This window comes from Patagioenas fasciata, chromosome 23 (genome assembly GCF_037038585.1).
Source record: "Patagioenas fasciata isolate bPatFas1 chromosome 23, bPatFas1.hap1, whole genome shotgun sequence".
Classification (NCBI taxonomy): domain Eukaryota; kingdom Metazoa; phylum Chordata; class Aves; order Columbiformes; family Columbidae; genus Patagioenas; species Patagioenas fasciata.
Window position 1 is genome coordinate 4,010,699 of NC_092542.1, and position 16,556 is coordinate 4,027,254.

At 49.2% G+C, this 16,556-nt stretch overlaps 1 protein-coding gene across 4 annotated transcripts in view; it reads left to right on the forward strand.

Moving 5' to 3' along the window:
* The first annotated feature begins 506 nt into the window (after positions 1-506).
* DISP3 (dispatched RND transporter family member 3) overlaps positions 507-16,556 on the forward strand; it is a 34,378-nt gene continuing 18,328 nt past the window's right edge. For 2 of the 4 annotated variants that reach the window (XM_071798246.1, XM_071798247.1), the window contains exons 1-4: positions 644-737; positions 7,143-8,960; positions 14,146-15,082; positions 16,211-16,430. In XM_071798246.1, coding sequence (XP_071654347.1) covers positions 8,931-8,960; positions 14,146-15,082; positions 16,211-16,430 — 1,187 coding nt within the window. In that variant the 5' untranslated portion in view covers positions 644-737; positions 7,143-8,930. Of the gene's footprint in view, positions 738-7,142; positions 8,961-10,573; positions 10,881-14,145; positions 15,083-16,210; positions 16,431-16,556 lie in introns of those variants that run through there. The other 2 variants (XM_065855114.2, XM_071798248.1) reach the window with 2 other exon arrangements.

Sequence of the window (16,556 nt, forward strand, 5' to 3'; positions counted from 1 at the left end):
GAGCCCTGGACCTGCAGCACTGGCCGGTTGCTGCAAAAGTTTCTGGCAGTTTCTGCTCCAAGATCCGCTTGGTCCAGGGGTGGCGGTGGCCCCTGCCCTGGGAGGGCCGGATTCCCACCCATTCCTACTCCGGAGCTCGTTCCACAGGTCAATCCCGTTGGGGTCCAAGTGCACCCTGAGCTCCCGTTACCTGCCCTCTCCGGCACAGGGGAAGGACAGGCACCGCGGACCGTTCCCAAACGCCCCGTTGCCGCTCCCGTACGCCCGGTAGAAGCAGCGCCCCCTTCCCCGGGGCCGGGCCGCCTTCCCAGCGCCGCCGCACCGGGGGCCGGCGCGGGCGGGGGCCGCGCACGGGGCAGGGTTTATAGCGCGGCCGCAGCGCCGCCCGCAGCCCGGCGGCAGCGGGCAGCGGCCGCGCCCGGGTGCGGAGCTCCGCACCGGCGCAGCGGCGGGGCCGGCGGCCGCTCAGCCACCCACCCACCGACCCACTCGTCCGTCCGTCCGTCCGTCCCCGGGGGCCGGCGGGCCGAGCTAGTAGTCGGCCGCCGAGCACGGGGGAGCGGCATTAAAAGGCGGAGGCGGCGGCTCGGCGGGCTGGCACCGGGCTGCGGGGAGGGGGACCGGCCGGTGCTGGGCGGGGGAACGCGGCGCTGCAGGGCGAGTATCAGAACCGCGGTATCCGGCTCTGCCCCGGCATCGTTGCGAGCTCACGGCTGCTGCCACCCGGTCGAGCGGAGGTGAGTGCTGCGCTCCGGGAGCGGGTGTGGGGCTGCAGGGCACAGCCATGTCCCGGGGTACCGGCCCGGGGCGCTCGGCTCTGCCTGGAAGGTGCCCCGGGGGGTAGGTTAGGCTCCCGGGTCCTGCTGTGCCAGGCAGTGGGTAGAGCAGAGCACAGCTCGAAATCGCCCCCCTTCTCCCCGCTTCTCAGTTTACTTTTTTTTTTTAAAGCCCTCCACCTCTTCCACTCTCCCAGCTCTCCCCCTTTTGTTTTTTTGTGCTGCGAATCCAACAGATAGATCCCTCAGTTGTGTGTTTAGCCAACTCTCCCTGGAAGCCCTGGAGAGTTCATGAATATGCACGGAGGAGAGCGTTTCCCGGGGAGGCTGCCGCTATAATAAGCTGATTGAGCTGTGCCTGCAGCAGGGTTGTTCTCCTGAGGGAAAAGTTGGGCGCCAGAACTGAGCAGCTTTGTGTCCCCGGCTTCATGGAGGGTTGGCCTTCCTCCCTGAGGAGGAGGAGAGCCAGTGGAGGCCTTCTCCATGCTCGGGGATGTCAGCAGGTGCAGCCAGGCAGGATCCTCATCTCTGAAAACAGCTGATACCACATGCTTGTCTGGAAAGATGTAAAGAGAATCAAGTACCTGGCATATTAACCATCCTGGTTTATACTGGCTTGTGTAGAAAATGACTTTTCCTGCCTAAAAATCCCAGGTAACTTAGTAAGGGTATTACATTGCTTAGCAACAGTCCTAGTTTGCAGCCCAGTCCTGGGCCCTTAATGTTCGAGGTGGTCTCCAGAGATGTGCCAGCAAAACAGCCTGTGTCCCGGCGAAAACGAACTCTTTCATGTTCTTTCCTGTTTGGTGATGTGACTACCAAACCAAAAGAGTGGGGCTGGTTGCCACTGCCCAGGTATTTGAAAGCCCTTGAGAAGGGTGGGAGCTGAGTGTAACTGAAAATCTCTGGGACAGGAGGAGTAAGGTGAAAGTGGTAGGTTCCTCGGGCATGTATAGGACCTTGCATTTGCCTTGCTGCTGCATCCTGTGCCGCTTGCACTTTTGTGCGCAGGCACAGCAGAGTCCTGGTTAGCAACCAGAGCTTATGCAATTATTAGGATAGTATTTTGACAGCTGTGCTGAGACTGTTAGGGTTTAATGCAGTATGCAAGTAAATAAGTTCCTTTAAAACCAGGCTGATGCATACCCTGTTCTGCGGCTGCAAGGCATGGCTCAAGTTAAGTGGGATGAAGACTTGTGTGTTGGAAGAGAAGTACTTTTACAATTCAAATGACAGAATAAACACACAGACATTTTGCTCACAGAGCTGTGTGCTGATGCACATAAAATCTGCCACCCTTGAAGCCCAATTTTTTAAAAGCAGTTTTCACATGAAGATGTGGGTGAGCTTTAGAAACTAGCTTTCTATTCTTACCAGTAAAACTTTGCTCAGGGACAATATTTTTCCCCTCTTCCTCCCCAACAGTCTTGTGAGGTGTTGATAAAGATATTATCCACAGCATCAGCTTCCCTTGATTGCTCTTTTAGGCTGTGTGTCTAGATGGAAACCTAGCAACACAATAACTGTATTGAAGGAAGGTGTTTCAATAGCTACACTTCTTGTATCACACTGGGTGCATCTTCAGAGGTTAGACTCATCAAACCAGGCTCCTCACCCCTTTGGACCCTCGTCGTTTGATTCCCTAAGCCCGGATAAAACAGACCTGAGCTAGTGAAAAAGACAGCAAGGATGGAATGGAAATGCTTAATATGATAAAAGATCCATTCCTCCTGTCTTCCTGCTGCCCCTGTGAATACCTGCTGTATTCCCATGAGGAAAATACTCCACTAGAGAGGGAGAATGTGCATCTAACAGAAAAATTATTCAAGGGGAAACTGCTATCAGCATTTGTGACCGTTTCACCAAGACATACATGGGGAAAAGCTAAGAAACAAATGGCCCAGAGCATTATGTGACAGTGTAATATGTGAGAAGTAGCATCAGCACTGTGGTGAAGATTGTGATTCAGTTTCCGCAATGTACAGGGCCAAAAAAACCTCTACCTGAAATCACTGATGCTCTCTAGATTTACCTCGCTGGCTATGTTCTGATGTTCTTAGCTATAGTTGTGTATACTGTGTGGCAAAAGGCATTTACAGGGAGTCAGGGTGGCACAGAAATGAGGCATTTCACACTGGTGAAATCTCAGTTAGTGTTCGGGTATTTGGGGAGAATGCCTTTGCTAGGTGCTAAAATTCTCTCAGTACCAACTATGTCCTTGGCCATGCCTCTCAAGATCTTGTACTTTTTCAGCATTAATCAATTAAACATCACAAATGCCTTTGTCAGGCCAATAGAAACAGTGTGTAAGTTACAGAACTTTGACCACTTTTGTATCTGTCATTTCTGAACTGTCAAGGACAAGTGTTCTTAACAAGCTGTGTTGTGCAGGAGTTTCAGGGGGTAGCTGTAGTGTATGTGACTACATAGCTTGGGAGTGATAGGATGTGTGTATTTCAGCATGACCCTAGGGAGGGTATAAATACGGTGTTAACATCTTGCATCCAAAAAACCACAGCACATCCGAAATCCTCTTGTGATGCCAGTGCTCTGAGATAAGTGCTGCTTATACCAAGACTTGCCTGTTGGGTACAAGTACTTAATAAAGAAGCTTGACTGAAACTGGAGAGGGATAAGGGTTCATATACTGACAGCACAAGGAAAATCTGGATAAGCTGCAATTTTTATTTCTGAAGTTTAAACAGGTCCTACTGATTCCCAGGGTCTCTGGGTGATGCTGCCGTGGTCTCTGCATGCGAACATGCAGTAAATCCTGGCAAGACTCTCTTTAGCACGAAGCATTTAGCATACATTTGGTTTAATCCTCTAATCTTATCAAGCACTGACATGAGAACTGAACAGATTAATTCATTCTAAAAATCAAACCCTGTTGTATTTCTCAATGTAGTGTGTGAGATTTATCCTTTCACTTCCCGGATTGGTTTCTATTTTATCTATTTGTTTAAAAGTATCTGACTGTAGATTTGGGCGCAGTGGTGACAGGTGCTTTGTAATTGCCTCTCCTGTGATGCGAGTTTATCTGTTGCTGAAGTTGCCTCAGGAGATTTCAGGATCAGAGCCAGTGAAGTGGGCTGGGAGACCTGGTCACTGGAATGGTAGGGTTGGCAGAGGAAGGAGTTGCTGGTAAGTGTGTTGTTACCTCCATGATGACAAGCAGTCCTGCTGATTTTTTTATTATTATTTTAAAATTGTTGTTGTTGTTATTCCTTTTGTGCCAGGCAAGAGGAGTGGAACATGCTCTTTGCTGCCTTCTTTTCCACACACCTCCCTGTTTCTCTCTCTATAGATAAAACAGCCCTCGGGAGGGGTGTGTGCAAGCTGCCGTTCAGCTCTGTGAATGTGTGGCCAGGGGCAGGAGAATGTGTTTCCAGATGTCGTGATGAAGTTGAACAATGAAATATTAGTTTCTAGCGCTCCCTTATATCTCCCCTGTGATACCGAAGAACGGGCTGTCTCTTTAAATGATTGATTTCACACAGATTTACTTGAGTTCATTCATCTTGATGCAGCTTTACCAGGGTGAATTTTCTCTGAGCTGTAGCCTTACTGGTGTCTTTTCCAAGGGCTGGATCCTGCCTCCTTTCCTTTGGCAGGAGAGTCCTTATTTCATGAATAGCTCTGCTGCATTCGGTGAGCCTGTTTAGAGAGTAAGGTGCTGTGGTGCCTGTGACTCAGGCTAATGCAAGTCAATTTAAAGGACAAATTAAGCGCAGTGTGAGTATGGATTGCAGTGTCTGGCCCTTAATGAATAATTCAGAGATATGGAGGAGACAATATAAGAGTTAAGTGCTTAATCCAGCTCAAGGTGAAGTCAGCAAGAGACTCTCCACTGACCCCAGTCCAGAATATGTTTCAGCATGGGTTTAACTGGGAGTTTGTAAGTTATCCCATTGATGCTTCAGGCGTGAGCTCCAACAACTGTCTGATAGAATATTATCTGTGACCTTCTTGCCTGTCATACTGTCATTAACTGACCTCTGTGGCATGTGAGAGAAGTTTTCTGAGGTCTGAACGCTGCTACTGAGTAATGCTTTTACAATATTGAAAACCAGAAGATATTAATAACTGGAGTGCCGCATCGTTAATAGGAGAAAATACAGACACACAAAAAATTGGCAAAACAATGGTTTTCGAGTTTCAAAGGTTTAATTTTGGCTGCTTGGAGCTGCGGTTGATGCCGTCCTTTTGCAAGAACAAGGCACTTGCATGTCACATGGATTTCAGCAGAACTGGGCACTCAGCCCTGCACAGCTCAGGAGGCCGCTTGTGTTTGTTCCTGTGGGTGACTGAGTGCAACGACTGAACCCCCCAGCACTGGAGCTGCTCCTGGGACTCCCATTGCGGTGGGGGTGGCAGAGCAGCTGTCTCCTGATGGGAAGCAGAGGATGCTCTGCAACCGCAGCTCATGTTTTATGCTGTGGGAATCCTGTCCTTGCAGCTGCTCCAGAGGGATTTGCTTTCCCATAAAGGCGCAGCTCAGCACTCGTCATAAACAATGGTGATTTTTTTATGATGGCAACATCACTGACTTGGAGGAGCAGAGCATCTTCTCTTTCATGTTCTGGTGAAACCCGTGCCCTTGCTCTCTGCCCATGGATCCTGGTGGTGCATTGGGCTCTGCTCCTCTGTGGGGAGGCAAGTGTGCCCGTTGCAGAGCAGGGCACCCCAGGGTTGTCTCCTGCACTGAATTAGGGCTCCACAGATGCCTGACCCTTTTTTCCTGTTTTTTAGTTCTCTGCTTGCTGGGAGAAGAGGTTTGGGGAACAAGGCTGGGATGCTTTCCCTGCCATCTGCCTTAAGGCAGCAGGCTTGAAAGCTGGCACAGTTAATTCCTGATCTTTGCCAAGCTCTGTTAATAGAGAACGACTCCTCCTGAATAGAAGGCAGTTCATGTCACATAAATAGTGGAGAAGGGGGAGAGGCCAATGTGTTTGCAGGGGGTGAAAGACATACTGGCAGTCGTCTGATTCTTAAACTGCTGCTGGTCTTGACTCTCTGCTGCTTTATGGGGAGAGTCAGAGGTGACAATCATTTATTTTCTGCCTGGACTTCAGGGTGCGGATGCTGTTGGTCCTGGGGCCTGGTTCTGCAGCTGCGGTCTCACTGTAAATGCAGCACGTCAGTGCAGTCACTTTGGATTTGTTAGTGGGAGTGTGAGCTCAGGATCTACCTGCTAAGATGACTGCATGGACGAGCTTCTATGGGCTCCAGGGCATCCTGTCTGGTGCTGCCACAGATTTTCTTCTCATGTTGCTTTTGCATAGCAGAAATTTCTTTGACTGGAACACAGAGTAGGTTCTAGGAGGTCTCTAGTTTTACTCTGAGCTCGCTTGGCTGTCTGATGTTAGAATCATAGAATAGTTCGGGTTGGAAGGGTCCTTGAAAGGTCATCTAGTCCAACCACATCATCCACATCTGGTGATATATATTTAATAAATAATAATAATGCCCTGCATCAAACTGGCACTTTGATTTCCAGAGTCATTTGGCTCAGTACATTGTTTCTTTCACAGTCTGTCTACAGAAATGTATCATAGGAACCCTGTTTTCCCCTGTATTCCTATGTTCTTAAAGGATCTGTATGTTTGAAAACCAGTAGCAGAGAAGGAAATGTGTGTGTTAGCATCACAGGTCTCTGCTAGGTGTTAACTTCATGATATTGAGCAGGGGAGGAGCTGCGACATCTGGTAATCAAAGCAGAGGATTGGGAAGAGTTGTGTCCTGTTGTTGTTCTGCCACAAATCTTGTGATTTTTGAGCAGATCTGGAAGGCAAAGATGCCTCAGTTTTTGGGCATCCAGTTTGTGTCACTGTTAATGGGATTGTAGGTATTGTTGCTGCTCCCCCAATGGCAATTAAAACCAGGGTCTGCTTAATACTAGTTGTAACTTTCCTGGCCCGTACTTAGCTTCTGTTAAAGTTAACAAAAGTCATGGCTGAATTCCAGCAGAGTTGGAGTTAGGCTGTGGAGCCTTGCTTAATTCATTTGTAAACTTGTGTGTAATCTGACCTATTTCCCTAGAGGAGTAAGGGAATTGGATCTGATAGGCGTTCGTAACAGGTTTATGCAGTCTCTGATAGAAGCTGATACGATGCACAAATGCAAAGCGCTCTTTGCTCCTAGGGGGATGTGCTATCTGTTGACTTGTTTCTTGGCTTTGTTCTACACCCAGGAGCTGAGAATGAATTGCTTTTGAGTGCTGTATTAAGGTCTGTGGAGACAATTTGGGGAAAAAAACCCAAACCAACACCTAATCCTTTCTCTTGCTTGGGGTACTGCTGAACATGCAGCACACTCGATTCTAAGAATCAAATAATTTGTCTTTTTGTTCTTCCTTTTAACAAGGCAAATGAATTCCTGAAGAAGATGAGGCTGCAAACTTGGATTTAAACTGGAGCCCAACGGGGCACTTTAAATGAGTCTGAGAAAAACCTGCAGCAACCCTGGCTCCTGCTTGTAAATCAAACCTGGCCAAATCCTCTGTCTTCACATTTCCTCTGCTCCTTCTTTCCCTCCACCTCCCCCTCGCACACCCTCCCACTTGCTCTCCAGCTAACAACTCATGCGCCAAGTTTAATCTCCAAGCCAATTTTTATGGCTGAGTTGAAATGGAAAGGTGGACAGGCCCACAAGAGCATGAAAGTGACTCAATAAAACAGCGGGCTCCGTTTAAACTGAGAGCCATGAGTCTGGACAATAGAGACAACAGCTTGTTTTGAAAACTAAATCTATTTTGCTGGAAAGCTCAGACTGGTTCTTGAATGATGCAGAAAGCTGCTTCTTCTGGTGCTTCCTGCCAACAGTTGTGATTTCCAGACTCCAGAGCCAGGCTTTGCAAGCTGTGGTTCTTCAGTGCCTTGGGCTCGCCCGAGTGTCGAATCTATAGACATGCTTTTAAATGGAGTGTCTCAGGATCCAATGTATGTGCCCCGAGCCATGTTTTTCTGCATCCAAACTCAAGTTTGCTTTCAAAGCCAGTCCTTCTCTTTCTCCCAGTCTGAACTCTTACATCTCAGCTCTGTCGCAGCACACGGGCTCTTTGAGACAGGTAGCAACTGAGCTGTGGGCTTTGGTGTTCTGTGGTCCCTTTCATTTTCATCACTGATGTCAATACTTGTGCACAGAGCATGGCAGAACTGCTGCAGCATCATAGGGAGCTATAAAACACCAGCCTATAACAACCGGAAACAAGATAAATCAGCAGGTAAGTGTTTCATCCACTGTGGCATTGCTTAAGCTGAAGAAAAGAAGCTTCATTCCTTTAAATCTGCTACATGGAACCGATTCCTTGGTACAAGCTCGCTCTGACTGCAGGTTTCATAGCATAGGTTTCTGTGTAAGTGATACAGGAAAGCATTTGACCTTATTTAGATTCCAGTAACAGAGAGCTGTACTGTAAGTAGCAGAGGCAGATTAAGTTAAGACCGTGATGACATTTCCTTTAGAGACCTCTTGCTGTTTCTTGTATTTATCTTGTATTTCTGATGCGTTGTGGGGCAGAGTATTCCTTCTGCATCCAAATCTTCACACACACAGCCAAATTCATTCGTGCACGTATACCTCCTGCCTACATTCCCATCTACTCAGTTATGTTCCAGATCCTGGTAGCGTTTACATTTTATTCCCTCCCTTGCACAGGGACTAACCAGGAACCAGTTCTTAGTGGCTCTTGTCTCTATTAGGAAGGATCCTGGACTCTCCCTGAGACTAATGTGTCATTAAAGCCTGTTTGCTTATTCTGAGACCCTACCCCCTCCTCTGCTAACAGTCTGCAGGACTCTGCTTATTGAGCTGTGGTAACATTTAATGTGAGTTTCTGCATGGTTGGTGCAGCTGGCAGTGAGCTTTAAGTCCTTGTACTGGCAGGGGATCTGCTGGCGTGCTGTTCAGGCACTGAGGCGTCTTGTCTCCACATCCTTCCCTTCCCCTCAGGAAGTTTTCCTTCTGTTCTGAAAACCCTTCTGTTCACCCAGGTCCCACTCTGGAGCAGTCAGCTGTGGCTCTAGCAGCTCTCCAGCCTCTGGGTTTCAGACCTCTGCTTCCAGGTGTCCCACTGATGCTGGGAAGATGAAAAAGCGGTGCTAATTAATTCCAGAAGCACCAGGTTTTCATGGGAGGAGAGCAGCTTGCTGCATGTGTTTCGGGGAGAGAGGAGTGTGGGAGGTAAGAAACACATACCTGCTTGGATCCCACTTCACAGGCTGCTGAGCCTTATGGGGAGACTCGCCTTTTGGAGAGGGTGTTTGGATTAGTCCCAGCACAATCTGCACGCAAGCAGCTATTGCTGGGCAGCTGCGGATGGAAGAGAGAGCACAGCCAGCCCTTGTCTTCCAACTGCCTCCTGCAACACGGAGCAGGTGTGGGGAGTAGGGTTGGAACTGGTATCAGTGCCCGTGGTGATGTAAACCAGGCAGCCTCAGCGTGGGATGGAATAATAACTGACCAGCAGAGGCTGACAGCAGGGCTTGGCTTTCCTTTTCGGGGTGACAATGGTATGGAAAGCCTGAGTTTATCTATAACAGAGCAGAACACAAGCTTTGGGGATAGCAGCTTATTCCAGGGCCTTGGGAATTGGCGAATCTTCTCTGTGGTCTGAGATTCCTTCCTGGGGTGAGTGATGCTTCTTGGGATAATAATACAAGGCCCTGGTTTGTGGCAGGCATCTGTATTTAATGATCTGTAACAGCTTTGCTATGAACACAGGTGCTTGGGGGTAGACACTGGAATGTGGGAATCCACACACCTTTAACAAGGTTATGATCTTGGGCCCCTGGTAGGTGGAACCCAAGGTGCTTCTGGAGTCGGTGTCACAGCACCCAAAGGCACACAGCTGATCCAGAAGCCGACCCTTTACTTAGCAACAGCAAGTGGCTGGAGCTCAGACAAAATCTAAGTCATTTCTGTAGTGGTTAGGTAAGTAATTTCTGAAGCATATCAGAGCTGCCGCTTGCTTGGCGTCTGTGAGCAGAAACCTGTAAGTGCCACATGCCTGAGTGACAGCGGGGCCTTATCATTAACACACGCCAGTAACTCAAGTGGTAAACATGGTACAAGGCTGCAAGGCATGTTTCGTGAGATTATAACCCAGAAGCTGTCTTCTAACACCTGCAATCATTAGCTACAATAACCGGGAGCAAATTATTTTATCAGGAAACAAATTTTCTCTGCAATGACATGAATGTTAGTGAGGTTCTTGTGTAGGTTTACCTCTGCAGCAATCCCAGGATGGCAGGGCACCCAACATGCATGGTTTGATGCCAACAGATCCCGGTGACCTTTCTCTTTGAAAAGTGCTGCTTTCTATACTTTGAAGCAAGCGTTTTGGGGTAATTTGTCATGTCCTTTGGGATTTTTTTATCTAAAAACCTGTCACTGGTGATCCTTGTGCTCTCTGGCACTTTGAGGTGTCCCAGGTACTGGCATGGACATCACTGGTTAGCACAGATGGCATGAAATTCACTCTTATTGTGGAGGTTGGGTGTCCTTCACCAGCACAGAGCTTATGTTGTACAACGATGGTTATACTTGATGTTACAGCTCAAATTGTGCTCACAGAGCAAAGTGGAGTTTGCAGTTTGTTGCACACAGCCCCTATCCGTGCTGTTCCGTGCACCCTAAAAAAAGTAGGTGTCTTGTGTGTCTTAAACTAGGCACCCAAAAAGTGTCTATTTTTTCTTTCTGATCTCCTGGGCTCCCGCATCTGTGAGCTGCAGACTGCACCACCCCCTCCTTCTCAGAGATGCTGGGAGAAGATTCAGTTCAGTCCTGTTTGCTCAGCCCTCAGACTCTGTCGTGACTGCCAGCGTGAAGAGCTCATGAGGAAATTAATAATTCTGCCTCTGAGCCAGGCTTGAGCAGCGTGCAGGAAATGAGGCGTGAGACCACACGCTGAACAATGAGGACAGAACAAGGTAGCGAATAGCTGCTGGGTTTGGGAGCATCATCCATTGCATGCGCTGGTGGAGGCCACAGTCCTTGCCTTTGGACACTGGGCTTGGAAGAAAAATTGCACTGCAAAGCATTTACTGAAGGGGGACAAATTAAGGATGCTGTGTCAGCCCTGAATTTGGCATTTCCTGACTGGTGAGTGCTTGACTTTGCAGCTAATCTTTCCACCCTGCTTTTGGCATGTAATTATATCTAATCAGTGCTTGTCAGACACCTGGAATAGCAGGCAGGAGATCCTTGATATCGTAGGCTGAGAGGGCTCCAACCAGCCTTTGTCCATTCTGAAAGCAGGTCGATAGATCATAGAATCATTTAGGTTGGAAAAGACTTTTAAAATCATAGAGTCTGACTGGTTCCTCCCATTTCCAGCTGTTCTTATCTTAGCCAGGGTGTAAAAGTGCCTGGAAGGGGAAAGAAGGATAGGACAGTCAGCAGTGAAAGAGGAGACCTCAGTTAGGAATGAGTGTGTGTGCATGTACTTGATTTCAGAAAGCCTGGGAGATCAGACTGTATACAGCCCTATCGTCTTGCCTCCTGTGGGGAAGTGGAACTGCAGACAATAGAGTTTAAATATATATTTTTTAAAATCATTTTGTTGAAGTTTTTTTCCCAGTGAATACATATTTACATCGTTGCGCTGTAGTTCCAACAGCACTGTGCTGCTGGAGCATTTTGATGCCATTCTGATCTGCAAAGTGCCTGAGGTCTGACAATGATTTTGTGCATCTTACCAAAGGATTTAAAGCAAGTGGGAAGGGAAATGCAAAGGGCTCAGAAAACAGATTAAAGCCTTGTTTCTGCATTGTGCTGTGCAGCTGGAAAAGTAGACCTGCTTAATTAATAATGGCGTAGCCAGTCCAGCCAGCAGTTTAAAGCAGTGCCTTTAAGCAGCGCGTGCATCTCTGGGCTGGTTCTGGGTTGTGTCCTCAGGCACAGGTTCTGGTCAATGGCTGAATTAAGGCAGATTTTCAGAAGTCTGTCAGGTGCCCAGCCTGAGGTGTCCTGGGACTGCTTTTAGAGTTAGAACTCTAATTAGCAGCCAAGAAATTGGATTTAATTCCTCCTTACTGTTTCATTTTTCCCACTTATGAAAGGCTGTCTGCACTGGCGAATGGCAACACACAGCTTACTCCATCCACCCCGTTACAGCTGTGTTGATAAAGGGCAAGCAGGGACCTGAGAAAGCCCTTCTGGGTTGTTGTTTGCAACGATAACTTCTAGACTAGTCTCAGTGACTCAAGTGCAGAGCAAAACGCTGGTCCTGAGTCTCAGTGTCACTGTGGAGCCCTGTTTTGGAGTGGGCACACATTAATGATGCCCTGCAGATGTTTTACATGGCCAGAGCTGTGTACAATGTTCTTTAGCATAACAGGGCCTGGGAGACACTGTCCGTCCCGGCTATCGACTGTGCATTGTTACCGAGAGGTGGCTTTTGGCAGGAGCTGGATGCTCTTAGGGTGATTTTGCAAGCACAAAGCCCATTTATCTCTCTCTTAGAGGAACTTTATATAGCTAACAAAGGGACCTAAAGCTGCCTTGGGTAGAAACTCCAGGAGTTTTCAGGAATACAAATAGGACCACAAAACTGCTAGCTCTGCTCTGAAAGCTTTGCCCATGGGAGAAACGAATGTGAAGTTTAATTATTTTGTCGATAGGAATCTCCCATATTACAGAAATTGTCTTTCCCTCCCCTTCTAGCCTTGTGCTTTCTTTCCTTTTTTCTTTCTAGCTCACTGATGCACAAGGCTTCCTTTTTACTGTAAGGAGGAACAACTGAGTAATTGAAATGGAACACTAGTGAGGATTTTTTAATCTGAAAGTCAGCATTAATTAGTCAGGTCGTGTGTAATTAGCTTCCTCATCTGTCAGTGCCTCTCCGCAACTTGTCAATGACTTTCTTCTATCCTACGTTTCACTGAAAAATAACTCTGTCACGTGGGAGCTGCATGGGTGTTTGTCCTGGCTGGGTGCAAGTGGGTGACAATCCCTGCAGGGCCGTTGGGGTCTGAGCCGGATCCCACCTGCTGCAGTCGAGGGCAAAGCTCTTGCTGATTCTACAGTCACCCAGGTTTGGTTTTGTCCCTTCTCTTCTGCTGTGTGCCAGGCTCACAGGAGGAAGCCTGTTTGCTTTGAATTGGGCAAAGGGAAGCCCAAGGAATCTGAATGCCTACCCCAGCCGGCTGAATCAGTGAATCTTCTCTAAAGAAACGGATCCAGGGCTCATAGGAGTGCTCTTATCCTCTGCTCCTTGCAACCTGGAGCAGGCTAAGCTTGCACAAAAGGGAGGCAGAGCTTTGGTTAGGGCTGCAGGATTAGGTCCACTGTGCACATCCTGGAACTGAAAAAGTAACTGGGCTGTGCTTCAATGCTGGGAGTCCCTGGGCAGTACGGGAAGTGGTGGAGGGAAAACAGGTAGAATTCAAGCAGGAAAAATGCATTTCACTCCCCTTCTGGCTGATTTCAGGGTTTATCTCCCCCACTGATTGCGTTTGCTGTGTTTTGGGTTGGATAAGCTTTCATCCTGACCCAGGCAGGATCTGACAAAGGCAGTAAAGCCAGACGAGTCCCAAGGGCAATACTAAGTGAGCCGTGTCTGGCTTTGCAGCTGGATCATGTGGTAAACTCTCTTTTGAAGGGAGTTCAGAGCTGTGGTGGAACTAGGTCAGGATGCACGCATGTGCTGTCCCCGGCAGCCACGGCACAGCCTCAGCGCCGCCCTCCCTGCCCTTGCGCCTGGACCAAATCTTGATCCTTCCCTGACTCGGCTCTCATGTCAGGGCACATAATACTGGGAATTTTCCAGCGTTTGCTGTGCTGGGGTTTACACCAGGGTCAGAATTTGTACCAGTCTTTAGCTAGAGGGTAGCATGCCTTGGCCTTCAAACAGTGTGGGTGCCCTTTTGTTATGAGTTTTGCAGTCACCGTGAGAGCAGATGGGAGAGACAGAGGGAGATGCTGAGGTCTGATCCCTTCCTTGAGTTGAGGATTTAGCTCTTTGTTAAAAAAGATGATGCTATGATCCTTTTACAGCTGGTTTATTACTATCTCAGTCTCTCTCATTTCCCTTTCTTGTCACGTGCAGGCTCTTCTGTTTCAGGATTAGAATCTTCTCCCTCCTTCTCCTCAGTAGCTCAATAAATGGGAAATTATTATGGCTCTTTACCTCTCTTTCTAAAGAGAGAATACAGATGCTTGATCAGGTCTTGCAGTAACTCCATTCTGTTGAAGAGGCCGATGGGAGGAGGCAGCTGAATGGAGTGGAGGTGCCTGCACGTACACACCAGCTTGCCCAGATGGGTGAGGGAGGTTTGCACCTACGTTTGTGCAGCACCAAACTGCGCTGCTAACGTGGGCTGAAGTTTTAGCTCGGCTGACTGCTTTTCTATGCTTCTTTGTGCAGGTGCTGGACATGGACACAGAGGATGACCCCTTGTTACAGGATGCCTGGCTAGATGAGGAAGATGAAGAGGTAACCTTCAGCTCCCGGAAGAGACGGGAGGGTGCTCTGTTGTGTGGGAAAAGCCCATGCAGAGTCAGGCCCCTGCGTGTCACACTGCCTGTGTCTGGCTTCTGGAATATTGTTGGCTGGGTATTTACCAACCCGTACTGTGCTGGCTTCATCCTTTTCCTGGGCTGTGCCATCCCTGCTGTGCTTGCTGTTGTCATGTTCCTCCACTACCCAGCCCTGGACATCGACATCTCCTACAATGCTTTTGAGATCCGCAACCATGAGTCCTCTCAGCGCTTTGATGCGCTTGCCTTGGCCCTCAAGTCTCAGTTTGGGTCATGGGGGAGGAACCGCCGGGACCTGGCTGACTTCACCTCTGAAACCCTGCAGAGACTCATCTTTGAGCAGCTCCAGCAGCTTCACCTCAATGCTTCCCATCTCGGGGTCAATGCACGGCTCAAGCGCAGCACCCCAGAGGGCAGGATGGGCTCCCCCAAGCCCCATGCCCACTTGAACCCCGGAAACCGAACTTCCCGAACTGGGAGGGGTGCCCCACGCTGGGACTACTCCAGCACTTACATCAGCGCCAACACACAGACACATGCCCACTGGCGCATCGAGCTCATTTTTCTGGCTCGGGGGGACTCTGAAAACAACATCTTCACCACCGAGCGCCTGGTTACCATCCATGAGGTCGAGCGCAAGATCATGGACCACCCTCGCTTCCGGGAGTTCTGCTGGAAACCCCATGAGGTGTTGAAGGACCTGCCCCTGGGCTCCTACTCCTACTGCTCCCCTCCCAGCTCCCTCATGACGTACTTCTTCCCCACTGAGAGAGGAGGGAAGATTTACTATGATGGCATGGGACAAGACCTTGCTGACATCCAAGGTGAGCAGAGGGCTGTGGGGTGGCATGTTTAAGGCACGCACCTCCTGCCAGTTCAGTCAGTCCCTGATGTGCAGCTGAGAGAAGTGACTGCCTTGTGCAGAGAAGCAGCAGCTGCCGTGTTGTGCCTTGAGGAGTTGTCTTTTCTGCACTAGGGCCGCTCGTCTACCCTTTTAGCAAAGCCCCTGCAACCCCAATCATGGGTCACACAGGTCCCAACAGACGAGTGAAAGGGACAAATGTGAAGGAGACCTACAGATACCTTTTACTGACCCTTGTTCCCTGGGAAGAGCTGTGGTTAACCAGAGGAATGTCAGGTCTTGGACAGACAATAGGGGTGAGCTTCCCTGCACTGTGGAGCAGATGAAAAGAGGTCTGTGGGCTGCTCTGGAGCTTGAAAGGCAGCTCGTGAGTCACCAGCTGGAAAGGCTTCTATAAGGAGAGGAGGAGGAAGGCCCTGCCTCCTCCTCACAGCTCTGTGCTATATGCCCCTCTAGTAGAGCAGAGGCTCTGGATGGTGAAAAAGAGGTGAATCATGAGGAGTCTGTGGGTGTGATGTGGCTGTGGGATGAAGCCTCCATCTGTCTCGCAGGCACAGGCTGCAGATGATAGCCGTCCAGGAGCCATACAGGGAGCAGGCAAAGAATTAACTCCATCTGCTCCAGCGTGAGTAACAGTTCTGCTACCTAAACATGGAAGAGTGTAGCTTCTGGGTCTTTCTGGTGTGAACTCAAGGGGATGTGGGCATTGTTTAGCTCTTGTACTTCCCAGTGGGATGGAGCAAATATTGGCCCAATGTATGAGAACTAACTGCCTCCAGCAGTGGAGGTATTGATGGAGATGTGTGTGTTGCTGCTTGGGAGACCTGCGGTCAGATCACAGTTGAACGGAAGATGTGTCCCTGATGGGGAACTGCATGTAAGCAACGTTGAATTCAGACTCAAAAAGCAGAAAGTGGAATATGAGTCTTTGCAGTCCAGCTTTCCTCAGCCCTCCTTGCTCTTTGCGAGGCAGCAGCACTCACATCACTCTGATGAAAGACAGGATTGCTCACAGTTTCCCTTTGCTGGACTAGACCCTGTGCCTTGCCTTAGCAGGACCAAACAAAAGTGGTGCTGCTTTCTCCCGCAGGGTCCCTGGAGCTGGCCATGACCCACCCCGAATTCTACTGGTATGTGGATGAGGGCTTGTCTGCCGAGAACATGAAAAGCTCCCTGCTGCGGAGCGAAATCCTCTTTGGGGCACCACTGCCAAACTACTACTCGGTGGAGGACCGCTGGGAGGAGCAGCGCCGCAAGTTCCAGAACTTTGTCATCACCTACGTGGCCATGCTGGCCAAGCAATCCACAAGGTGAGGGTCTGTGCATACACAACAGGTGCCCAGTTGGGAGTGGGTGAGAGCAGGGAAAGGCAGAGCCTGGAGAGGATGGTTTCTGTGTACTAAAGGAGTGGATCGAACAGGCCCTTCAGGGTGTAA